Genomic DNA, 27,028 nt, shown 5'->3' with positions numbered 1-27,028 from the left:
AAAATATTTTTCAAAGGCTGGATTCTGATTTGCAAAGTGTAGCTTACTAGGAGCCACTGTTACATCTACTATCTAAGTAACATGCATGTGAGCAAACATTCATGCCACACTTGGGAGGGCAAAGTCATAATCTCACGATTCTCATCTCAACCAGCCAAGGTAGTTGGGAAGTTCATGTAGCCAGGAAAAAAAAATTAAACTTTACTTTAAAACTTCAATTTTACCTCTAATAAATTTTCATTTTTCTTCCCATGACATCATCAACTAGTGCTAAACAATTTAAGCAGCAAACATTGGCCCCTAAAGTACAGTTCAAACTATAGTTTAATTAACATGAATTCAGCTGCAAATTATATCTGGTAAAAGCTCCATCTAGCAAGACAGTTGAAGCTTGCTTTAGACTGAATAACATTAATGAATATGCTAATTTGAAAAACAAGGAGGAATAACATGGTCCAACCTTTCTGTTTTCGATTCACTAGCGGTTATGCACTGTTCAAAATCTTGACTTAGGTGCTGTAGTTTTTCTTGAAGCCTTTTTTCCCGTTCTACGCTTCCTTCATAAAATTTCACCTTCTCTTCCATTGCTTTTACTTTCTCTTCCAGCAGTTTAAACTCATGAAGGATCAAATAACTGACTCCACAATATTTACACACAGTCTCATTCCGGGACATCTAGGGGGAAAATGTAAACGATATGTTCAGCGACCAAACTGAAAGAACCAAAATAGTTAATCTCAAGTTATCTGGATATCGTGGCCTGAAAGGAAAGTCTAGGAAAAGAAAAGAGAAATTATGTTTCTTCTTTCTTTACTACACAAGGATTGCACTGTTTGAGATATGAGCAAGTAAAATAACACAACAGAAGTTGAAGTCTACAGTGGAGATATTACCTCACCCTAAATGGCTTGAGACCAGAGTATCAGATGGATCACCTGATTCTTCTTCAGAGGCCCTGAAGTTCTTCTTCAGAGGCCCTGCTCAGAATGTCCTGCAGTGAGGTGAGTGACATGGGGCCTTCTCAGTTGTGGCACCTTGCCTCAGGAATGCCCCCCCAGCCATTGTCAGGCTCCCTCTCAGATGACTTTTAGAAAGTATTAGAAGGCACTGCTCCCCCCACTTACCACTTTAATATGATTGGATGCCACCATTTCTGAATTCTATTTTATTGGTTAATGTTTTAAGTTTTTATTGTGATTTTATAATTTACTGCTATATTTTACTGGGAGGAGAGAGCTGGTCTTGTGGTAGCAAGCATGAGTTGTCCCCTTTGCTAGGCAGAGTCTACCCTGGTTTGCATTTGAATGGGAGACTACATGTATGAACACTGTAAGATATTCCCCTTAGGGGATGGGGTCATTCTGGGAAGAACATCTGCATGGACAATTTGTTATGGGGAGACTAACAAATAAAGTTTATTATTATTATTTAGTATTGCATGCAGAAGGTTACAAGTTCCCTCTCTGGCATCTCCAAGACAAGGGCTGAGAGATATTTCTGCCTACAAACTTGGAGAAGCCACAGCCAGTCTGTGTAGACAATACTAAGCTAGATGGACCAATGGTCTGACTTGGTATAGGACGGCTTCCAATGTTCCTTGATTTATTAAATAAGTATATCCCATCCTTCTGTCCTTAAAAAGACCACAAAATGACTAACAAACATCAGTAACACATCACAACGCATCAAAATGCAATCCAAAGAATATAAAACAAAACTAGTGAGGAGGCACAGCTCATCATCCTACCAGGTCCCCGCCATATACTTTATGAAAATGGGGTAACAGTATGGCAGAAGCTCTTCAACAATGGGGCGAGAGTGCATTCCACAACTGTGCTAAAAGACTGCGATAAAAGAGGCCCTGTTCCATGTACACAGCCACCTCAGGGGAACACAGAGAGGAGCCATTGAGGTAACTGTTTATCATTGTTAGCTGCCTTATGAATCCCTATGATTAAGAGACAGAGAGTTGAGTCTCACAATCACAGAGACCCGTCTCCATAGGGTTTGCGGGGGGAGTGGGATAAGCCCGGTCTCCCTGCAGATTAGCAGGGCGACAGCCCTCGGAGGCCAGATCGGCCGCCCACACAACAGCCGGCTCCGTGATGGAGCTGCCAGGGGCTGGGAGGATCAGGGGCCGTGCTGCCCCCGGAAGCTCCAGTATGCCCTGCGGGAGCACACGTAGGGCATACTGGAGAGACCCCCAAGCTGGGAGGCTGCTTTTAAGCCTCCTGGTCGGGGGTCTTCTCATGAGTAGCCGCAGTGCGGAGCTGCACCGCGGCTACTCACGATCCAAAAAACCAGGTTTGCGGAGTGCTCGCTCTGCAAACCCGGTTTAAGGGGCGGGTTACCCGGTTTAAGGGGCGGGTTACCTGCTCTGGAACCACCAGGCTCACAGCTGAACCCGGTCATTCACACGGTCTGCAAAAATCGGGCTAGGCTCCCTTAGCCCGGTTTTTGCAGTCCATGTGAATAGCCTCAGAGTATATATAAATACATAAATCCATAAAGTATAAGAAACAAAGACTGTGAGCTCCTATATGTAAGAATCTAATTTTGGGGAGGCTTGCTGCCCCTCTTTCCTGCGACCTGTAGCAACTTGAGAGTGGTGGTCAACAGAACAAAGTAGAGCTGGAGAAGGAGAAACCATTTCTGCGGTAGGAATGGTGCTTTCTGTCGGGGTGCTGCTGTGTTCTGGTCCTTCACTCTGCCTTCACCATCTGTTCTTTGCTACATCTGGCAGAGGAGAATGGCAAGTGACAGAACACAGCAGCACTCCCTGCAACTGGGGCAAGGAGAAATCTTCAGTTCCTGGTAAAACCTACTGAAAGCTACATAAGTTTCTCCTTTAGTCTTTTGCACACAGCACAACACAATAAGGGAGGATGCACGTCCTGTTTGCATTTCAAAACTTATTTCACTTGCAATTTCTGCATTATCAGCCCCTTTGAGTAACCCTGAGTTTATAGTCATAACCTTGCAACACTTAAAAAGCACTTCAAAGAAATTAACTGCTGCAATATCTTGTCCAACAAAACCGCATCTGTGGTCCAACAAAACCATGAGGAGGGAGGTGCTCACAGAGCACATCATATGATGTTCTGTATGTGGCACTTATGAGTCACACAGAAACTATGAAATTGGGCAGGTGTGAAATATTTAATCATCTACACAGGATGTATTTCAGCATATTTGTTGCATATTTGAGTGAACTTGAGTTTCTCACAAAAAGAGGTAGGCTATGTTCATGGGCCATACAACACTATATATATCGTTCCATTCTGATCATTCCCTCCAGCAATGATAACTATTTAAATTATTCCCGTTTGTGTGCATGTGGAATAACAGGGATGCCAAAATAATATTAGTTATTGAAAGCCAGTGTGTTAGTAGTTAGACTGTTGGACTAGGACCAGGGAAACCCGAGTTCAAATCTCCACTCCGCCATGAAACTCACTAGGTGTCTCTGGGCCAGTCGCTTTTCTCTCAGCCTAACCTACCTCACAGGGTTTTTGTGAGGATATACATAACCATGTACACCACTCTGGGCTCCTTGGAGGAAGAGCAGAATATAAATATAAAGATAAAATAAACAAGTTAAGCACTGAGGATCAGCCCAGGCATACCAGGAAGACTGAAAAAGGCTGAGGTCAAAGACAGGAACCAAAGAGCCACAAAGCAGAACTTCCATGCATGCACATAAGTTCCCATGTGTGCTCCTGAGCTTCCCTTACACTCATTGCCTCCCCCCCACTGCCCGCCCCATCTAGAGTTGCTATACGCCCTGGAATTTTGGGTTTCACCCAGATTTTTAGTATCTCACCCAGATTGCTTAGCCCACCCAGATTTGCCCGGATTTCAGCTTTCTTTCTTTCTTTTTCTTAAGCTAAGCTTTAGCCTTTGTAGAAGCGGAGTTATGGAGCAAAATGTGCAGTCACTATTCTGCTCAAAAATTATTTTCAAGCCAATTTACATAATATGCAAATTAGGCACCTGGATTTGGAAAACCAGAATATGACAACCCTAGCCCCATCACTTGAGAGCCTTCTGGAGAATCATGGAAAACATTATGATGCAGCATGAGGAGTAAGAAACAGTGCCAAAGAGGGTATCCTGAAAGCAAAAGGTGCATACAAGGATGTCAGACCAAGATACTTTTCTAACTCCCCAAAATATTCTGTTTCTAAACCTCAGAATTGTGGAGATGGATTGCTGAAGTCATCTGTGCTTCTGAAGCACGGACACTGCTCCGGCAGCCAGATATCCTTTTGCTGCACTGACACAGTATTAGTCAGGATGGTGACCACCGACCCAGAGTTTAACTTGAAACAACATGAAGGGAACCTGAGAACACCCTTGCTGAATTAGTCCAAAGGTCCATCTACTCTAGCATTCTCTCAGATCAGATCAGGCAACCCGATTCTCTGGCAACTCACAAACTGGGCATGAAGGTGACTGCCTTCCTTGTTGTTTGCCCCCAGGATCAGGTATTCAGTAGTCACACAGAACTCACTGAACATGGAGGTTTCATTTAGCAATCATGGGTAATAATATCATGCAACCATTTCAACAGCCTGCCTGCCTGCAAGCAGGGACCACTCTTGCATTTACAGTTCAGCTTTCAGGAACTACAAGTGCGGTCAGGAAAGGCAGATGAGAGCCTTGAAGTGTGGGACAAAGGGATCTGCAAAGTTGGAAGAAATGGCCGTCTGGTGCACGTAGGAGGTGATCAGTCATCAGATGATAAGATAAAGGCAGAGGAAGGGAGAACAGGGTGAAAGGAGGCAAGCAGGAGCAAGGAATAACATGCGCCAAGGAGAGACCTTCTGCCGAAACAATTAATAAAAGACTCATCATCTGAGATTACACATGACCACCACAAGGCAATTGGCAATCTGTTTCCAGCCTAAATCATCTCACAGCATGAGTTAAAACATTTTAAGGATTTATTAAATTGAGTAAACTATGAACTCCTTACCAAGACATGTTGAGGCAGGACCCGACATCAAATTATTATTATTTTTAAATGTAGCAGATATAAGCCATATGTTTCTATGAATGAAGAAATGCTTCCAGCATGGTACAATTATTATAGCATTCTATTCTAGCCAAAGCTCTCGAAAGTTTAGGAGGAAAAATGGGAATTGGGATGAAGGTGATCAGAGAAGAAAACTTAATATTTCAAGAAGAGAAGGAGAAAAGTGACATTCATGTACAAAGCAAACGGAAGAGAGAAGGAAAGAAAGGGTTTATTTTACAAGCAGTGTGTTGTGCTGCAGGGATGCAGTCTGGGTACTTTTTCCCCTCCAGGGTCTCAGCAGGGATGCAGCGCTCTTTCCTTTCCACAGGGAAATAATGTCCTACCCTTGCTTTTCCAACAGTTTGTTAAATAACTGAATATCAGACTACAATTGATTTTATTACCGTTCTTCTTGTTTTCTGCTACAAGCATTTGTGGTTGATGATCCAGACTGCTCTCCTGGGTAAACAACCACATGAGGTTCAAGCTCTGTAGGATTAGAAAACTATCTTTGACTTAATATAATAGAACCCTCCGAATTAATGCATCTCTCGAAGTGGGAGTGTGGAGAGTACCTGCACTTCTGAATTTGCAACTACACCATAGTTCACAACAGTCAAAACAATAAATACTGACCAATGTGCTGCGCAACAGAACATCAGTGTGTCTGACCAGACAGGGCTGCTGCGCATGTGAAAGACAGCCTTAGAGTGTTGCATATGCTGGCGGTTTTGTGATTTGAAACAGTGCACAGGCACTTGTGTCTCACTACTACACTGGTAAACAATGGCCAACATGATGGGCAGCACTCCATCAAAATTAGGGACTCATCACTACGCCAGCGTAGTGTCATGGTTAAAGTGCTGGACTAGGACTGGGGAGACCTGAGTTCAAATCCCCATTCAGCCATGATACTAGCTGGGTGACTCTGGGCCAGTCACTTCTCTCTCAGCCTAACCTACTTCACAGGGTTGCTGTGAGGAGAAACTTAAGTATGTAGTACACTGCTCTGGGCTCCTTGGAGGAAGAGCGGGATATAAAAAATAAAAGTTAATCAGAGCTGCTGCAGAACCTGAGAGGCAGCCCTGACAGGGTCGTGTGATGGCACTGCTGCGGAATGCCTTGAAACCGCTTCTGGACAACAGGAAGCAGTTTAAGGTATTCCGCGGCAGCCCCATCGCACTACACTGTTAGGGCTGCCTTTAAGTTGCACGGCAGCCCCAGCAGGTCCCCAACAACTGCTCCCTCTAACAGGGATTCTCTGATGTTGTTCACTACAATTCCCAGCATCCCCAGCTGCAGTGACCTTTGGCTGGGTATTCTGGGAGTTGTTGTCAACAACATCTGGAAATCCCTGTTACAGGGAACACTGTCCCCAACATCAGCAGGGCACGTCCCATCATGTTAGCCACTGGAAGTAGTGCCACACAAGTGCCTGTGCACCGTTTCAAGTAGTTGCAGCACTGCCCTTCTCCACAACACCCCCAGAGCTGCCTTTCATCCATGCGGCAGCCCCCGGAAGTTGGACACACTGACGTTCCATTGTGCAGCATGCCAGCCACTAATAGTATTTAATTAAACTACAAGACAAGCCATAACCAAATTAAGGATTCCCGTAGCATGCTTCAGTATTATGCAGTTTAACTACCATTTGATGAAATGACATGGCTGAGATGTTGGCTCCAGGATTGCTACGCCCAGCATTATTTATCCTAATTCATTTTTGCCTCATGAAGTCTGAGCAAAGCTACAGTGGCTCTGAAGGAAATGAAAAATTAATTCTATTTTTCCTGGCAGTTACGACCTGTGCTTGGAAATATGAAACTGTTATTCAGAATAAATACCATAAGGTTCCAAAGTACTAAAATTACTTATTGAAAGGGGACAAACTGAGCCGCAATGTGAAGGAAAGGGAGGGACTGTTATCCTGAAAAGAACACTGTGATTTCTTGCAGCACCATCGCTTCTGTCTTTCAAAATAAACAATTTTAGAAATTTCACTGTACGTCCCTGGCTTGAGCAGGGCATCGGCAGCAGGGAAAGGGGAGTGGAATCCTGTACAGGGTCTATCTGAAAGTGTGGCAAGTGATTTCTTCATAGTTTCCAAAATGAACAAGATGCAGTCAGGGAGGGTTGCCAATAAAATGCAATTGCTTTCAACTGAAAAATGCAACCCACGTGTTTATTGGGTTACGCTTCAGGAACTTGATTTTGTCTTCTTTGTGTACCACCAAAATCATCTAAAATGGGTACACATGTTTGGAATATTATAATAGGAATATTATAGGCAGGTTTCACCCCTGATCTGTGTTATAATTGGGATTTTATTTCTATGTATATGTTGCTTTAAGCAGAAACACATGAGTAAATTACTGTTCTCCGGGCAAAGTGTGGGTTTTAAATGTTAAGAGTACATTTTGAGTATGAGAATTATTATTTTATGAGTACAAGTACAAAATGTTAGAGTACAGTAAGGGTTTAAAATGTTAAGAGTTCATTCCAGGTACAGACAGAATAAGACTGCATGGCAGTTCAGCCAGAACTGCTCCAGTTAGTTGGTCTGTTATAACTTCTTAAATAAAGCTCAGGTCAGCTGTGTTTCCAACAATGGCAAAGGGTCCTGCTCTTGATCCCTTCACACATTACAGAGCAGCAATCCAGATTTGCTACTGACTGTACATTATACAGAGAGGGTCACAAATCGTGCCTATCTGAGGAGTGACTGTACCTGTATAACACACGTGTTTTCAAAGACTTTGTCACATCCACATTTAACATTCTGGGAAGCACACTTTCAAAATCTTAAGAATACATTTAAAAAACATGATGTATAAAGAGACCCTCTTTAGGATGCTTCTGAAATGCATGGATATTACTAGGATGCAGTTTAAAAAAATGAATGGCAAAGCAAAGAAATTCTCAATTCTCTTATTCCTCATTCCAAACTGTAATCAAGTTTTGTGAATATGTAATAGCATCTCTCCCTCCCTCTGTTTCCCCACTGCCTATTTTAGGTTGCAAGTTCCTTGGGAACAGTGGCTGCCATCCAGAGCAAAGAAGCACCAGTGCCCCAAGAGGAGCAGATTAACACCACTTCCAGACTAACTGCACCAGTGCACCTGGGAAGGGGCAATTTTTGGTAACCTTCCCTTCCTCAGGAAGTCCTCTGTGCCACCTGAAAATATGTCCCTGATGACTGCACAGCCCTCAGGGATGTCTTTGCAGGTGACACAGCTTCCTGGGGAAGGGGAGGTTACCAAAAATTGGCCCTTCCCAGGTACACCAGTACAATTAATCTGGAAGTGCTGTTAGTCTGTTCCTCTTACTGCACTGGCATTTCCTTACTCTGGATGTCAGCTAGTGTCTATATTACTGTACTTATAACTCTACAAAGCACAACATACATTGGTGGTCTGGATCAAATAAAGTAAATCATTATAATCATAAATGACTACAAGAAGATGAATGTGTTCAAGGCAACAGACAATCTATGAGAAAAATCTGAGCACAAATCATCAAGTGCTTTTCCTGCCCAGAACTCATGTGTTTCTGCTTAAAGTAATATATACATAGAAATAAAATCTTGATTATAACACAGATCAGGGGTGAAGCTTGCCTATAATATTCCTATTATAATATTCCAAACACTTGCATCAAAGGTGAATCATATAAGGCACTGTAAAAACTGTGTTATAACTGTGTCATATAAGGCATTGTAAAAAATGGTGTTATGAACTAGTATCAGTGCAATTTCACAATATGCACTACAATGGATTACAAAACTCAAGAGAGATCTTATAATATCAACTATGCCACCATTTTCAGCATTATTGTATCTTTTTTCACTTTTTAAAAATATGAGTCCTCTTTAGAAGCATTTAAAAAAGGATGTTTACATTACTTCTGAACATCCAAGTATGATGGCCCCAAAGCAGAGCCCTCTGCTTATACATTCAGGGCCTGTCTATAAGATACGTTATGCTTTTTGAAATGATTTCTCACATATATGAAACTATTTCTCACACTCATTCAAACAAACATATTTGGAGCAATTTGAAACCCCTGCTAACTTGGCAAAGAGGCACCTTTTAATTGGTGTCTATCTTGTGTTTCTTTTAGATTGCAAGCCCTTTGAGGACAGGGATCTGTCTTATTTATTTATGATTTCTCTGTATAAACTGCCCTGAGCCATTTTTGGAAGGGCAGTATAGAAATCAAATAAATAATAATAATAATAATAATCCTGTAGACACATACAAACTCAAGTACATTGTGCATAATGGGAGTATGATGGAGTATAAGTGGATGTAGGGATGTGTGGGACAGGGGACTGATGTCTATCCCATTTATCTCTGTATGTGGCAGTATCTGTCCATTTAATTATAATGGTTAATAGCTATTGATGGGCGTATCCTTTATGAATTTGCCCATGGTTTTAAAAAACCCATCTAAATTAAGCTATATTAGAAGCCTGCACGGCATTTTGGATAGAGCATTATTTGAAGAATTAAATGGATGTACATGTTCAGAGATTATCATATTACAGGGAGAAAACAGAATACTGAGTGGGTACAGGAGACTGAGGAAAATAGAAGAGCATGGAAAATAATCAGGACATGGAGACAGCAGAGAGGGGATATGGAGCAGAAGACACAAAGATTAAATCAAATGGGAGGTGATATGGAAACAGGGGGAGCATCGGAAAGCAAGGAAATATATCTACTGGCAACAAATGATAGGATACTAAATTATTGCCCTAAAGGAATAAATAGAAGACTGTCACATCAAATCTCAACCAATACAGCTTCCTTCCCTTGTCACCAAGCTTCATATTTTGGGTGCCCCATCCCCACTGCATGACACAATTTTTGGAAAACTGCCACACCCCTCAAGAGTATTAGTGCTGTCAGCTTTAGCACTACCAGTTACTCATTCAGTACACTGCGTGCATGGTCCCTGAACTAGCAACAGCAATATACCCATGCTGAATGTGCATGTTGGTCCTGATCTAGCAAAGGAATCTATCTGTGCATAGAAGGTTGTTTCCATGTGGACCTCCCTTTCTGGGTAAGGCGGGCGACTATATATGCCAGCAACTCCCTCGCTGCTGATGTTTGTAATACCACTGAAAAGTTATATTTCAGTTATGCATAAGAAACAAGACCTTAAAATGGCTGTGACACAATACTTTCTTATGTATTGCCCAACTCCCTTATGTGCCCTTGCAAACAGGGCTGGTCTGTCCATGAGGCCACTTGAGGTGGTCATTCAAGTGGAGGATTAGCGGAGGTGGCAGATTGGCAGGGGTACCCCACCCCTGCTCCATCTGCTCCTTCAGCCCACCTCTGACTGGTGCCCCCTCTTACCCAATGGCATTATGACTGCCACTACTACTCTTCTCCCTGCTCCCTGAATTTTAAAAAGGAGGGGGGATTGGAGCAGAAGTGTGGAAGAAAGGAGTGATGGCATGGAATGTTCCCCGAGAGATGTTCTAACCCACCAATCTATTCTCTTCCATCCCTCTCTTCTGTGCATCCAGGAGGAGGAGCAGTGGTGCAGAACTAGTGTGCGGCACCATTTATGTTCTTATAGGGGGCTTAGACAAATTCATGGAGGACAAGTCTACCAATGGCATTGGCTATTAGTCTGGTGGCTATAGGCCACCTCCAGCCTCAGACACGATGTCTCTCAATACCAGTTGCAGGAGAGCAACAGCAAGAGAGAGGGCATGCCCTCACCTCTTGCCTGAGAGCTTCCCAGAGGCATCTGGTGGGCCACTGTGTGAAACAGGATGTTGGACTAGATGGGTCTCTTGGGCCTGATCCAGCCGGGCTGTTCTTCTGTAGTGTGCCACCAGGTAAGAGTGGGAAGGGAAAGGGGTATATATATTTAGGGCAGGGGAGATGCACATCATTGGCACACCTTTATTTATCATATTTATATATTGCCTGATATATACATCTCTAGGCGGTGCACACAATCCAAATTACAATATAAAATCAAAAAGAAACAATTAAAATAATTCCACAGGTTAAAAACCATTTAAAATTGATTTTAATTAAAAGGCTGCCCGAAGGGGTGGGGTGACACCTCACCACACGGCCTGAGGCACAGGGAAGGGGCTTGAGTCAGCCCTGCTTTCATCTTCTCCCCTTGCCCTCCTTTATTAACAAATAAATGGACTTTGGTGTCCAGGGCCAAAGATATAAGCAGTTCCTACTGAAAAATAGGTGCTAAATATCTAAACACTAGCCTTTTCATTTCATCCAGAAGTATTCACTTTATACAGGAATATAATTTCTCTGTTTTTTATAAAGATATTGAAAACTTCAGAGAACATTATACTACCCAAGGAATGAAATAGGCTGGTTATAAATTCAGAATATTCATTATTAAAATGTACTATTGGATCAGACATCCAGCTATCTGGATAAGAAGGGACTTATCCCCCCTTATTTCTTACTTTCTATCCCCTTCCACTTTACCTCTTTGGGCAAATTACCTCAAATTCCTTCTAACCTTCTTTCCATCCATCCTAAGAATAGATCTCTATCAGCTGCAAGAAACAAAATAAAATGGCTATCTGGCCTCTCCGCCAGGAGTTCAAGAAGAAGAAGAAACACTCTTAATTATTTGGCAAGAATAGGTACTTCTCCCATGAAAAATATTAGAATGTCTTTTGAAATACAGCCAATTATCTTTCCAAAGACAAATTTCAATGCAGTTTTAAATCTATATAAGCTTCAAAGGCTAATCCAAAACATGTTTAATAGGAAATCAAGTCCCACTGAGTTCAAAGGGACATTACTTCCAAGTTAAGTATGCACAGGGCTGTGGGTTTAATTGCACCTACTGTCAGCCTACAAAAAGGGGTTATGGTAAGCTACCTTTCAAGAAGGATTTAGTTGGTTTTTTTTAAAAGACAGTCTGCCAAGTGTACAAGTAAATGACTGTAATTATCATGCTGTAATCTTTCCTGAAAAAATTAAAGTAGTGGAAATTTTTGAAAACATAATCAAATACGCAAAGGTACTGAACTGTAAAAAGTATTATATCTCATTTCCTGATTTACTGTATAGTTAAAAACTGAACTGAAACAATGTGGTTGTCATATAAATAAAAACATACTCCAGTCTCATTCAACTTTCATTTTTGTCATAGGTTTGCTACCCAGGAATAAAGAAAAATGCTGAATCATTAACACCTTTTATTTATAGTTCTAGTTATGCAACCAATGAAGGCCTCAAATCAACATAAACTGTGTTTGTTCATTAGAAATGCTAGAAATTGAATATAATTACAATATGCTTCACAGGTGGCCTTGGAGAAGCCGCTGCCAGTCTGTGAAAACACTACTGAGCTAGACAGACCAATGGTCTGACTCAGTATATGGCAGCTTCCTATGTTCCTATCCCTAATCTCTCCCCAGAACAGCACAGTTTCTGGTACACATAGAAAGGAAAATAAGTTTCTATTCAAAAATCCATTTTCTGGATTTTGATTAGTTATCCTGGTATGTGGCTTTATGTATATTTTCTACCCTAGTTTGCTGTTTAATAACTTTAAAAAAACTATTTTTCTTCATTTGATTTACATTGCTTTGATTTCTGGGGATGAGCTAGTTGTCCCACTATGTGGAGCAATTATTGCACCAGTTAACCCTAAGTAAAATGGCTGTACCCAGGTTAAGGGCCTCTTATGATGGCTGATGTGCATAGCACACAACTGTGGGCAAGTAAGAAAGGATTGATGATGAAATGGGAATTTGCTGGGTTGCAGAGGGGATTACCCCATGAGAGAATGGATCCAGAGAGGAACTGCCATTGTTTCTTAGTGAATGTAAATTGCTTAGAATTTTTTAAGAGAGAAAATCTATTCCTCAGTCTAAATTATAATAAAAACAACAACAACAACAACAACTAATGACAAATGCTGAGAGAGAGAGAGCGCAAATGGGATTTCATTTTCAATGTTTATAGTTTGAGAATGCTGTCAACACTCCTGGAGCACACCCACATTCATATGAGTGTAGCATAAAATGAATACATATATCTATTCACATATTTGTAAAAAAGCAAGCTTCTTTCTCTCTAAGGGTGCATACAGATCAGAAGTTTATCATGCAATCTGAAAGTGGTAATTGTGAAAGAGGATGGCATATCCCACACTACACTTCATGATCTGGCACTATTTACTTTGACACCTCTGAATTTTCCTTGGGAAAGCTTGTGACTCATGAAAGCAGAACAAACCTTCATGTGATTTGGGTGGACAGAAGACTCATGCTGTCCCTCTTCCTGGCCATCTTCTGCTCCTGGCCTTCCTTCTTCACTAGCAGACCCTTTTATTTCTCAACGACTTTTAGCAAAAGCTAAATCTGCCCCCCCTCCACCCGCACAAGTCCTGCTATGCTGCCTCATCATGGCGGGGGGGGGGGCGTGTTTCTGGGAGGGATGAGTGAAGTACGCCGGGAGGTATACTCCCAGTAGGGTCACCCAAAGCACGAAGGTCATCCCAGCTGCCCAGCTAAAGCAAGCAGGCACCTATATTGGGCAGCGGCGATATAGGAAAGTGCTGGAGGTGGACAATCAAAGGCATCATTTCATACTGCGCGGGAGAAGGCAATGGTAAACCACTCCTGTATTTTACCAAGAAAACCACATGGATAGACAAAATGGAATGATTGGTGATGTAGTGCCAGATGACGGGCCCATCAGGTCGGAGGGTACTCAACATGCTACTGAGGAAGAGCTGAGGATCTCTCAGAGTACTGATGGCGTTTATGACATAGTTAGACTAAAGCCTTTTGGACGTCTAGCACATGATGTTGCCGTGCGGGAAAAGAAAATCCGAAGCTGCAAAGGCAGAATTACAATGGGAACGTGGAACTTAAGAAGCATGAATATGGGAAAGCTCGACACAGTGAAAGATGAAATGAATCGACTACAGATTGACATCTTGGGCATGAGTGAATTAAAATGGACTGGAATGGGACACTTTCAGTCAGAAAACCATACCATTTACTACCCAAGACACAAAAACCAAAGGAGGAGCGGTGTTGCTTTCATAGTCAGGAAGGATATAGCAATGACAGTACTTGAGCACAATGCGGTCAGTGACCGACCAATATCAATTTGATTTAGTGGACAACCCTTTAACATGACAGTTCTTCAAGTCTATGCCCAACGACTGATGCAGAAGAAGAGGAAGTTGATGAGTTTTATGCTCAAGTCCAGTCTGAAATTGACAGAACATGCAAGCAAGATGTGATGCTGGTGGTTGGAGACTGGAACGCCAAAGTTGGAAAAGGTAAGGAGGAAAACACAGTAGGCCCATATGGCCTAGGAAACAGAAACGAAGCAGGAGAATGACTTATTAGTTTCTGCCAAGCCAATGATTTCTTCATTACTAACACATTCTTCAAACAACCAACACGGAGCCTATACACATGGACATCACCAGATGGAGTACATAGAAATCAAATTGATTACATTATTGGTGCAAGGAGGTGGAAGAGCTCAGTAATAACAGCAAAGACATGGCTGGAGGCCGGTTGTGGAACAGATCATGAACTGCTCATGTGCAAGTTCCAAGTCAAGCTAAAGCAGGAAAACAGAGCTATCCAGCTCCCATGATATGATCTTGAGAATGTACCCACCATTTTCAAGGAGAACATCAGGAACCGCTGTGAAGTTCTGAACCTCGTTAATAGGGAACCAGAAGAATTGTGGAATGAAATCAAAGAAGTTGTTAAGGATGAATGTGAAGAGAGACTGCTAAAGACCAAGAAACAGAAGAAAGCAAAATGGATGTCAGAACAGACGGTGGAAATTGCCCAGAAGAGGAGAGAAGCCAAAGTCAAGAAAGATAAAGAACTTACTAGGGAATTTCAGAAAGCTGTTAGAAGAGACAAGGAGCAGTACTACAATGACATCTGTAAAGACCTTGAGGATGGAAATAGACATGGAAAAACAAAACAAGTTTTCCAAAAGATCTCTGAACTCAGAGGGAGGTTCCAACCTCGAATTGGTATGTTAAAGGATGCCAAAGGACAAATAGTAACTGATTCAGAGAAGATCAAACAGAGATGGAAGGAGTATACTGGAAATCTGTTCAGCAGGGACGTCAACATCCAAGATACTCTAGAAGATATTCCCTACTTGCAAGAACTTCTAGTACGGGAAGATGAAGTTAGATCAGCACTCCGGTCATTACCAAGTCAGAAGGCTACAGGAATTGATGGAATAGCTACAGAAATATGGCAGGCAAAAGAAGAAGAATCAGTCAAGACTCTAACCAAACTATGCCAGCAAATCTGGAGAACGACACAGTGGCCAACAGATTGGAAGAGGTCAGTCTGCATACCCATACCAAAGAAAGGAGACTGAACAGATTGCACAAACCATCACACAATATCCTTAATTTCACATGCGAGCAAAATAATGCTCAGGATCATCCAGCGTAGATTAGAGCCCTACATGGAAAGGGAAATGCCAGATGTTAAAGCTGGTTTCAAAAAAGGCCGAGGAACAAGAGACATCATTGCTGATGCACGCTGGATAACTGAGAAAGCCAAAGAATACCAGAAAGAAGTCAATATGTGCTTCACTGACTACAGAAAGGCCTTCGCTTGCATCAACCATGTCAAGTTGTGGAATATCCTTAGGAAAATTGGCATCCCAGAACACCTCATTGTTCTCATGAGAAACCTATACACAGGACAGGAAGCCACAGTCCAAACAGAACATGGTGAAACAGACTGGTTCCAGATCGGCAAAGGAGTAAGACAAGGCTGTATACTTTCTCCTTATTTATTCAATTTATATGCTGAACATACACTGAGAGAAGCTGGATTGGAAGAAGATGAGCATGGTTTTAAAGTTGGAGGAAGAAACATCAGTAATCTGTGCTACTCTGATGACACCACTCTGAGAGCTAAGAATGTGGATGATCTGCAAGCTCTAGTAATGAAAGTCAAGGAGCATAGTGAAAAAATGGGACTACAGCTAAATGTAAAGAAGACTAAACTAATGACAACAGGCACAGCAACCAGCCTCAGAATTGACAATGAAGACACTGAAGTGCTGGATAGCTTCTGCCTTTTAGGATTGACTGTCAACAGTAAAGGATCCAGCAGTCAAGGAATACGCCACAGACCAGCACTTGGTAAGGTTGCAAAAAAGGCCTTGGAAAGGATATTTAGATGCCATGACGTGTCTATACCTACAAAGATTATAATCATTAGGACAATGGTTTTTCCCGTGACACTCTATGGATGCGAAAGCTAGACTCTGAAGAAGCAAGATAGAAAAAGCATTGACGCTTTTGGACTTTGGTGCTGGAGAAGACTTTTGAGGATACCATGGACAGTCAGGAAAACAAACAAATGGATCATAGAATAAATCAATCCAGAATTTGCACTTGAGGCACAAATGACCAGGCTCAAATGATCATATTTAGGATACATTATGCGAAGATCCAGCTCCTCTGAGAAGTCCATAATGCTGGGAAAAGTTGAAGGAAAGAGAAGAAGAGGACTACCAGCAGCAAGGTGGATGGACTCAATAACAACAGCAATGAATGCACCACTGAGAGACCTTAAGGGCCAAGTAGAAGACAGATCATCCTGGAGAGAATCCATCTATGTGGCTGCTAAGAGCCGACACCAGCTTGACAGCACTTAAACAATCAATCAATCAATCAATCAATCAATCAAATATGGGCATTTCACAATTCCATTCTTGCATCTTGTGGTTCCCTCATTTTCTAACACATTTCACACTCCAGAAGATTCATAGGGCTGTGCATGGGTTCAGTTGCACCTTCATTGGTTAAAAGACACAAGCCCACAATTCCAAGGGATTGTGCATGTATAGGAACCGAGAAAATGTTAGTACCAAAATTAAGTTTTTAAAAAATTCAGGAAAAGTAAGAAATTAAGTGAAATGAATACTGATCTGGATACAATAAGAAATGGAAGAGAAAACAATAACCAACAAATAAAACTATATTTTTGTGATTCCAATCATGTCATTATAAACAGGAGCCACCATGTTTTCCTACTACAACATACCTTTTGTATTTCCTCAGGTAATGGATGCACAGGAATATGTCGCTCCATGTCCTTTTATAGGTTAGCTAGAACCTATTTACAGCACTGCGACACAAAACTGTTAACAGAGTATAAAGAGATAAAATTAACCTTGGGGTGGAGGAAGAAAAGCAATATTGCATGCCTTGAGTTCTAGTTTGGCAACCCACATGGCAGGTGTGTCATTTTCCACTCTGTTTTCTTGATCCAACAACAGTATACATATACGGAAAGATGCTTACACAAATCAGACAGCTCCATAGCATTAGAACAAAAGCCTGCTATATGTCTGTGGGAGGAGAATGCCATGCAAGAGTAATGTACTGTAAGTGCATTTTCAGAGTGGGGTAAGACAGTCTTAGCCCATACACACCAAGAGGTTGCCAACATAAGAACTCTGAAGCCTATATATTAATGGTGACAATACCTGTTATGCTGGAAATGATGGGAGTCATAGTCCAACAATATCTAGGGACCCAAGGTTGAGAATCTCTGAGTTACACAGAAGGCAGAAGACTGATATAGGTATCTTTCCTCACATCTCCCCCATCCCTCCTAAAATAAAGCTAACTAGCTGACCCCACACAGAACATCTATGCAGTATTTGGGGCCGGCATTTCCCACCCAGGTTGGTCCTTTCCCCCTCACTCTCTGCCCACTGTTTCTGGTCGGCTTTAAAGCTGGTCCATCCCCTCCTGGGCTGTTTTTCCTTCCTGGTGGCCCAGCTGCTTCCTCACCCACCATCACCTCACCACCATGGCTGGGCCCGAAACCACTGCCGCCGCCTCACCACTGCAGCTGGGCCTGCCATCACCTCCCCACCACGGCCGGACCCACCGCTTCCCTGATGCGGCTCCTTCCCAATCGGGCCCCAGTTTCTCCATCCCTGTTCCTGTCTTTGCCAGGAACTCTCACAGTGTGTCACAAGAGTTCCGCACGAGAGTCGCCCCGAAGACACGCATCCCCACGGTGGGCAGCTAAGAGAAATAATTATATAGCTACTGAAACAATGCCTAAGTAGTTGGATTTTTCACAGCAGCAATGCTTCCCTCCTGTCCTGAATATCAAGCAATAAGGGTGCTTTTAGAGGATTCACTCTGGAAACATCAGGTCTGTGATAAGAGGAGCCAAAAGGAAAGAGGGTCTCTTGCTAAGGTCCAGCTGCAACCTCCTCATCTGCCTAGCCTGTTCATGCTGTATAATAAATGGTCAACAGCATCAGGGCCTTCAAAGAGAAACCTCTTTGACTGCCAGTCCACTAGGCAGGGCAGTAGGGGAGGAGTCTAAGTGTCCTTTGCCTGAGCTTCTATGCTGCAGACACATAACAATGTGTGTGCAGACTTCTCATGCATTTGCTATTCCTTGGATCAGATTATTGGATCATCAATAATCATCATTATATATAACATTTTGGGGGAGGGAGATGCAGCAAAAGATGCTGCACAGCAAATTTACTGTGTATGACTACAGCTCAGTTATACAATTCCGAAAGGTCAGATGGGTCCTTATGAGTAAGTGATTTCAAGACTGCAGCCAAACTGGGATCAACACAATTATCATTAGTGTTTTCTCATTTGTGTTGGATCTTTATACTCCCATAGAAGGACTGTTGACTCACTGCAGTAAAAAGAAAAGAGAACAATCCTTGATCTTCAAGGTAAAACCTCTTGGGCTAGCACAGCTTACATTTTAAAAAAACAACAACGAGAGAATGGTCCTGCCTGTCCTCATGCATGTGCTCATGAGCACAAATAAACCCAGCAAGCATTGACAGAGCAAACAGCAGCTCCTGTGATTAGTGACCTTTTTTCTTGCCACCACTATCATAGGAATTGCTGTCAGCCACAGATGAGATTGCAACATCATAATGGCCTTTAAGAGGACAATTGCAGCAAGGCAGAATCAAATAAGCTTGGCTCCTCATGATGAATGGCCCAGCTTCCCGCTTTCCTACTCATTCTATGGGATGCTGCCTTTATACATGTGTGTACCTGAGGGGTGGGGGATTAATAATGAACCTTATACTAGTCTTTTTTCCCCTTCTAATGACACTCAAGAGATGAAACATGGACCAGTTGTTGGGGGACAAAGTTCCTGTACCTTTAATAAGTGTGTAGAAGAGGGAATTTCAGCCTGCCAGATGGCAATCCAAAGAGCATGTTGATCTTTCAATACACCAAACAAGTGGGAAGTAGGATTGTAGTAACTGCTCCTACTATTCCTAATCCTCTCCTGGTCCATTTGTCTGCCCTCTCCTCTACACCTTGTAGTAGACCAGGGCTGCACAACTTTGGCCCTCCAGCTCTTGCTGAACTACAACACCCATCATCCCTGACTATGGCCACTGCGGCTGATGAGTATGGGAGTTGGAATCAAACAACAGCTGGGTACCTGAAGTTCTTTAGCCCTGTAGTAGAGCAACCACTGAGTCATGCTCATGAGTTACATCATCTGGTGCTGCCTGGAAGCACACTCCTGGGACGGAGCTCTTTCCTGGGCTCACCATTTGCCTGAATGGACAGCAATCACTGACTGACTATCCTCACTGCCAAAGTGCACATGTAAAGAGAGACTGTGGGGATGTACCTGGAGCTCACACATTGCTCCTTCAGTTCCTCTATACATGTGCCATTGCACCAGTGGGCAAAAAGTCCCCTCATCCTGCCCATCTCCATAGTTCTGCCCATACTCCAGAAGAGAGGAAACACATTGCTGACCTTCAGCAATGAGTTTCCTCTCTTCCAGATTGCTTCCAGAGCATGGGAGCAGCAGGGACATTTCAAATGCTTGCACGACAGCACACATGTAGAAGGACTGGGGGTAGGGTTGCCAACTGTCCCTCATTACGCAGGATGTCCCTCATTTCAGAAATGAAATGTTGGTCCCTATATAGGGACAGTATTTGTCCCTCATTTTGGTGGCGGGGCAAGCAGCTTCTTATTTTGAGAAGTTTTGGGTTGAAAAGTGGTATAACTTGACTATGTTCTAAATAATAACAATGTTGGCATTATTCAATAGCATATCATTCAATTACATATATGTCGATTATACTCAGGCTCTTGATTACTACTGCATACACCTCCCAGGACCCCCAGCCAGCCCCAATTTGTGTCCCTCGTTCTGGCAATGAAATGTGGGCAACCCTAACTGGGGGAGTTGCATGCAAGCTCCAGTTGCGTCCCAGCATTCCCTCTTTACATGCACTCTGGTAGTCAGGTTATCAGCCATTGGTTTTAATTACAGCACCTCCCTTAGCTGTAACAGCAGCGTTGCTTTCATTGTGTTATGTAAATTACTGTAAGCCGCCTTGGGAATCTTTTAGATCAAAAGACAGGGTACAAATCTTTAAAATAAATGAATATTATTAGGGCAGGCCTATAGTGCTATGGCAGGACACATGGTTTGCGTGCAGAAGCTCTCAAGACTTAATCCCTGGCATCTCCAGTTTAAATAATCTCAGGCAGCAGGAATGAGAAATGCCTCTGCCTAAAATCTTGGAGAGCCACTGGAATAGATAGTACTGAATTAAATAGACCAAGGATCTCACACAGTGTAAAGCAGCTTTGTATGTACTGCAAGTAGGAAATTGCAGATGAAAGGCATCTCGTATCCTGCTTTAGTGGTGCACTTCAATGGCAATTAATAATATATTTATATATCACTTAGGAGTGCTTTGTGTATATTATTTTGTCATAATGCTACAAAAACACTTGTAAGGTAAACGAGTACAGTATTGTGTTATTTTGGTGCTGTGATTAAGAAAGGGGGGCCAATCTGAGGACTTTCTCAAAGTTGCAACCTGTTCAGAATTCCTTCTTCTGCACCATTAAGGCAACAGGAGTTCTGTCCTCCTTTGCATCTAGTCACTTTAGTGATGGCATAAAATAAAATAAAAGTATGGCACATCCTCTAGAATCTGTTACCTCACATAGCTGCTTCCTGGTAAAGCCAGCTAGTCATTGGCTGAGCCAGCTTAACTCTGCCAAAGAATTTGCTGAACTGCAGCTCCGTGCACTCTGATATCCACACCCCAGTTCTAACATCCGGCCAGGTTTTCTTTAGGTCAAGGCTGGCCAACCTGCGGCTCTCCAGCTGATGTTGGACTACAACTCCCATCATCTCCAGCCTCTACAGCCATTGTGGTTGGGGACGATGGGACTTGTAGTTTAACAACAGCCAGCCACCTAATGGTGCAGCGGGGAAATGACTTGACTAGCAAGCCAGAGGTTGCTGGTTCAAATTCCCGCTGGTATGTTTCCCAGATTATGGGATTATGGGAAACACCAATATCGGGCAGCAGCGATATAGGAAGATGCTGAAAGGCATCATCTCATATTGTGCGGGAGATGGTAATGGTAAACCCCTCCTGCATTCTACCAAAGAAAATCACATGGCTGTGTGGTCGCCAGGAGTCAACACTGACTCCACACCTTACCTTTACCTTAGAAAACCTCAGGATGGCCACGTCATGGGATGCTGTAAGTCTTGCAGCCCGCTAGATGAGCAGGCTTTGGGGCATGCATGCCCACACATAGAGAGAGAACCCAATGTGTCCCCCACCCCACCCCCTTCCAAGTCGTGGAGGAGACCCCCACGGGACATGGAGAAGACTGCGGGCCCTTCTCACGTCGACTAGCTGCTGGAGAAGTCCCGTCTCTACTCACCGAGACAGGAGATCTGCAGAGAGCCCTGCGAGAGACAAAGAGAGCAGTGAACTCCGGAGAGACACACAGCCAGGAGACACGCCGCTTCTCCGTTACCAGGACAACCAACCCGCTTGCCCAGCAGGAACCCAGAAGTCGGGCAGACACGGCGGGCGGAAGTGGCTTTTCTAGTTTCTTGGGTCCCTAGTGGGCATGTGCAGCCTTACGTGGCTCACACATAATCCCATCCCATTTGTGTTTACTCGGAAGTAAGCGCCATTGAGTTCGGTGGGACGTACTCCCAGGCACCTCTGCGTAGGCGTGCAGCCAACTTTGTATTTACTCCGGTGTCACTGAATTCATGGGACCTACTTTGTTGTTTGGGCTGAGACAGGGATGTCCGCACAGTTAATCTTTCAGTTGTTTTTCACTGTAGATATTACTTTGGCTTGTATGAGTTTACTTATATTTCCACTGCCATTATACAATGAAGCCTCTGAAACTCTGTTGGTTCCTCTACCCGGTGATGTACATAATAGTCTCTATATATGTACATCACCACCTAGAGATGTACACATCAATCGGTATAAAAATATGATAAATAAAATAAATACCCTTATAACATGTCTTAGGAGATGTGAAGAGGGTTCGTTACAGAAGTCACTGCCAGATGTACTTTAAAACAAAACAAGAATTAAAGATGTTATGTGAGGTTTGTTTGTTTAACTACTGATTAGTAGGGCTAAAACGTTGCTTGATTACAACGCTGAGAATTTGAACTTCTCACAGCACTTAGTTACTTTACAGGTTATGTTGTGCCATCGAGTCGGTGTTGACTTCTGGCGACCACAGAGCCATGTGGTTTTGGTAGAACACATGAATGGGGTTTACCATTTCCCTCACAATATGAGATGATGCCTTTCAGCATCTTCCTATATCGCTGCTGTCCGATAAAGGTGTTTCCCATAGTCTGGGAAACATACCAGTGAGGATTCAAACCAGCAAACTCTTGCTCCCTAGGCAAGTTACTTCCCTGCTGCACCATTAGGTGGTTACTTAGTTACAGTACTTTAAAGGTAAAGTGTGCCATCAAGTCAATTTTGACTCCTGGCGCCCATAGAGCCCTGTGGTTTTCCTTTGGGAGAATACAGGAGGGTTTTACCATTGCCTCCTCCTGCACAGTATTATTATTAGTATATTTATTTATTTATTTTTAAAATTTCTATACCACCCTTCCAAAAATGGCTCAGAGCGGCTTACGCAGAGAAATAATAAATAAATAAGATGGCTCCCTGTCCCCAAAGGGCTCACAATCTAAACTAAATATAAGATCACTGGAGGTTATCACTGGAGGTACTGTGCTGGGGGTGGATAGGGCCAGTTACTCTCCCCCTGCTCAATAAAGAGAATCACCACGTTAAAAGGTGCCTCAGCCTCTTTGCCAGGTTAGCAGGGGTTTGTATGAGATGATGCCTTTCAGCATCTTCCTATATCGCAGCTGCCTGATACAGTAGCAGCGGGGATTTAAACCAGCAATCTTCTGCTTGTTAGTCAAGCATTTCCCCACTGCGCCATTAGGTGTCTTTTTTACTTAGTTACTTTACACACACTATATAAGGCCTTTCACAGTTTGAACCCAGTTCCCTTCCAGCACTGTACTTCATAAGCCAGTCTTTATTGCAAACTGTCCTAATGACCCAGTCCTTAATTTTTTAGACTGTCTTATCCTTTGAGTCTCAGAACAACTTATCTTTGAGATTGTTCCTTCCCTGACCCAAATCCCGACTCCTCACTGGACTTCACTTCTCTAGCTGCCTCTTATGATTGGCAGCGCCAAACTGTTCTAAGCCAATTTGCATAAAAGTAGTCCTGCACCATTTCATCACCCTTACTCCTAGGCAGATGTGCACAAGATTGCAGATATGCAGTGTGAGGTGTCTTTACTCAACAGGACTTTCTTCCATGCAAATATGCATAGGATTGCAGCCATGCAACCCTATCTTTTGCGTTTATTCAAGGAAATTCCATCACGTTGAATGTGTCGAAAGCTGTAATCCTATGTATTTACATGGGAACAAATCCCATTACTTCCGAGTAAACATGCGCAGGATTGCACTGATAATAGTATGTGCACGCAGTGCAGTCGTATACATCCCCACATGGAGGAAGTCCTTTTGACTGTGCAATGGGATTGATTGATGACCAAGTAAACATGGCTAAGATTGATCTTTGTGTACCACAATGAGGAAACTATGTACTACAGTTGGAGTTGGAGATTTACTACATGTCATTTTTTGCCTATACCGTTTTTAAACAGCTTTTTTACAAAGAGACAGTTCAAAATGAAGTAACCCTATTAGGATGTTTTGTTTTGTTTTGTTTTAGTGGAGGGTTATTATTAAGTGCCTAGTATACTATAGGTGCTGTATAATTATTCATGAATTATACACAATATGCTTTAAAGCTAGTGGCTGACATGATGAGGAAAATTACTCAGAGTAATCGAGTAACTGATGAATGTGTCCTTTTAATTTAAATGCAAATCCATTGAATAATTTTCCTCATGTCAGCCACAGCCAGAATTACTTCTTAGCATCTGCCATTGGGATGGGATGAGCTAGAAAGCCCAGTAACCCTAACCCACACACCCCCCCTCTATGTTCTCAGCAATTCTCAACAACACAAAACAAAAACCCACCACTAAAACACAGCTCGTGTGGCCTGCCAACTCTTTTATTCCACTGCAATGATATACCCTTCACACTCGTTTCAGTTTTGCACCCTGGAGAGCAAGATTGGAGCTATTGATTTCAAGAGGAGGAAGAGCACAACTTTCCCAACTGTGCTTCCAATCCAGACAAAAACGTTCTGTGCTGCTGGTTCACTCTGGAGTGCACTGTGGTAACTTTTCCACTGGCACCATTCCAGAAAGAGCACAAGACACTGTCTGTACGGACTGTACTGTTAAAGCTGATCTTGTGCTGGTCCCTGTCAGTTGTGTGGACTGACAGAAAAATAGCACATGGCAGGGGCGGAGGAGTTGGATCAGAAGCGCTGAAAACACAAAATTGAAGGTGTTTCAGGAGCTCCGGCTTGAAGGGCTGCCTGCCAGTCACACCAATATATTCCAGCCATAATGCCGTACTGTGTAGACAACACATTCCAGAAGGGATACCATTTTCCAGGCACCAGCTTTACTTTCTGTGGGTTATATCTCACTCTACATTTTGTTCTCAGGTGCAGATACTAACTGCAAAATACATATTATTATTTATGTTTATTTATTTGATTTGATATCCATGCCACCCTTCCAAAAATGAGAATGGCACAAAATCATGTAATCTTTCATGGTGGAATATGTAGCAATGACTAGAAAATGACACGATCCCTGCTCTGGTATATTTTAACACACAAATGGCTGTGTATGTGGGCATACATCGTTCTCAGCTGATGTGATGTATTTATTTTACACTTAAGAATCTGTACTCTGAGTTACTGAGAGAAAGCACTTGAATGGGGAAAGGAATAAGTTTCCAGTAACAGGAGGAGTCTTAGAAGCTTTACCGCAGAGGTTCTCAAACTTTGGTCCCCACCCAGATGTCATTAGACTACAACTCCCATCATTCCCAGCTGCCATGGCCATTGTGGCTGAGGATGATGATACAGGTGGTATTCCAACAACTTCTGGGGACCCAATCTTAACCGCTGCTTTACAGGGCAAGAACCGGGTTCAACTACTGCCATTTTCTGCTTCCTTTAATCTGCTTGCTAGTGCCAACGGTTTTGCTGGTAGCTATAGAAACCGTGTGACTGACAATCACATGGAAAAATATATCTGTGGAAGGACAGGGCAGATAACTTCAGTGCATTTAAAAGGAAAATTCAGAACTGCACAATGGTATGTGAATGTAAGCTGCACATAGGAACAGAGGAACACCACACACACACACAGAGGCTAATTCCATGCTAGGAATCATTAGGAAGGGGACTGAAAATAAAAATGCTAATATTATAATGTCCTTATACAAATCTATGGTGCAGTCACATCTGGAGTACTGCGTACAGCTTTGGTCATTGTAGAACTGGAAAAGGTGCAGAAGAGGGCAACCAAATTGATAAGGGGCCTGGAGCACCTTCCTTATGAAGCTAGGCTACGGCATCTGGGGCTCTTTACCTTGGAAAAGAGGCACCTAAAGGGAGAATGATCGAGGTGTATAAAATTATGCATGGAGCGGAGAGGGTGGACAGAGAGAAATGTTTCTCCCTCTCAACACTAGAACCAGGGATCACCCCATGAAGTTGAAGGTCAGGAAATTTAGGGCTGACAAGAGGAAGTACTTTTTCACACTGCACATAATTAATCTATGGAATTCTTTGCCATGGGATGTGGTGTTGGCCACCAGCTTGGATGGCTTTTAAAAGGGCTTAGACAGATTCATGGTGGACAGGTCTATCAATGGCTACTAGTCTAGTGGCTGTGGACCATCTCCAGCCTCAGAGGCACGATGGCTCTCAATACCAATTGCAGGGGAGCAACAGCAAGAGAGAGGGCATGCACATACCTCTTGCCTGTGGGCTCCTCAGAGGCATCTGGTGGGCCACTGTGTGAAACAGGATGCTGGACTAGATGGACCTTGTGCCTGATCCAGCAGGGCTGTTCTTATGTTCTTAACAAAGGAAGCTGCCTTCTACCGAGTCAGACCACTGGTCCATCTAGCTCAGTATTGTCTACACAGTCCGGCAGCTGCTTCTCCAAGGTTACAAGCAGGAGTCTTTCTTGGAGGTGCTGGGGAGGGAATTTGGAAGCTCTTGCATGCAGGGACGTAGCTAGGGGAGAGGGGGCCCGTGTTCATCCCCCTTTCTGGCGGCCCACCAGAGGAGTGAGGGAGATAATGAATAAAATAGGGAGGGATGGAGCTGGAGGGCCCTCAAGAGCTGGAAGGTCCTCAGGAGCTGGGGGCCTGTCTTCTTTCACTCAATTATAGCTACACCCCTGCTTGCATACAAGCATGTAGATGCTCTTGCATGCACATGTAGCACGTACATTGTGCACCCCTGTGCATTTTCTTGACTGTGCACACATACTCTGTTACCCAGAGTAACATTCCATAACAATGAGAAGCCTACACAGAGTGGGAGAAAATCCTCAAACCTTGCAATTTAAAAGCACTACTGCAGAAGAGCATTATGTTCACTGGTGAAGACTCTGTGGGGTGTAGCAGTGGCCTCTGCACAAAATGTCTTGTGGGAGGGGAGAAGTGTGTGTGCTTGATC

The 27,028-nt window shown here is 43.1% G+C and overlaps 1 protein-coding gene across 5 annotated transcripts in view; it reads right to left on the bottom strand.

Annotated features, from left to right (window-relative positions):
- Positions 1–21,935, bottom strand: part of LEKR1 (leucine, glutamate and lysine rich 1) — a 107,399-nt gene extending 85,464 nt beyond the window's left edge. For 2 of the 5 annotated variants that reach the window (XM_053313262.1, XM_053313267.1), the window contains exons 1-3: positions 21,776–21,934; positions 17,094–17,190; positions 461–675 (exon numbers count right to left, since the gene is read on the bottom strand). In XM_053313262.1, the coding sequence (XP_053169237.1) occupies positions 461–675; positions 17,094–17,141 (263 nt within the window). In that variant the 5' untranslated portion in view covers positions 17,142–17,190; positions 21,776–21,934. Of the gene's footprint in view, positions 1–460; positions 676–17,093; positions 17,191–21,775 lie in introns of those variants that run through there. The other 3 variants (XM_053313268.1, XM_053313264.1, XM_053313265.1) reach the window with 3 other exon arrangements.
- Between the last annotated feature and the right edge of the window lie 5,093 nt (positions 21,936–27,028).

This window comes from Hemicordylus capensis, chromosome 3 (genome assembly GCF_027244095.1).
Source record: "Hemicordylus capensis ecotype Gifberg chromosome 3, rHemCap1.1.pri, whole genome shotgun sequence".
NCBI lineage: Eukaryota > Metazoa > Chordata > Lepidosauria > Squamata > Cordylidae > Hemicordylus > Hemicordylus capensis.
The sequence above is the reverse complement of the archived record's forward strand: the minus strand, read 5'-3'. Positions and strand labels throughout refer to the sequence as shown.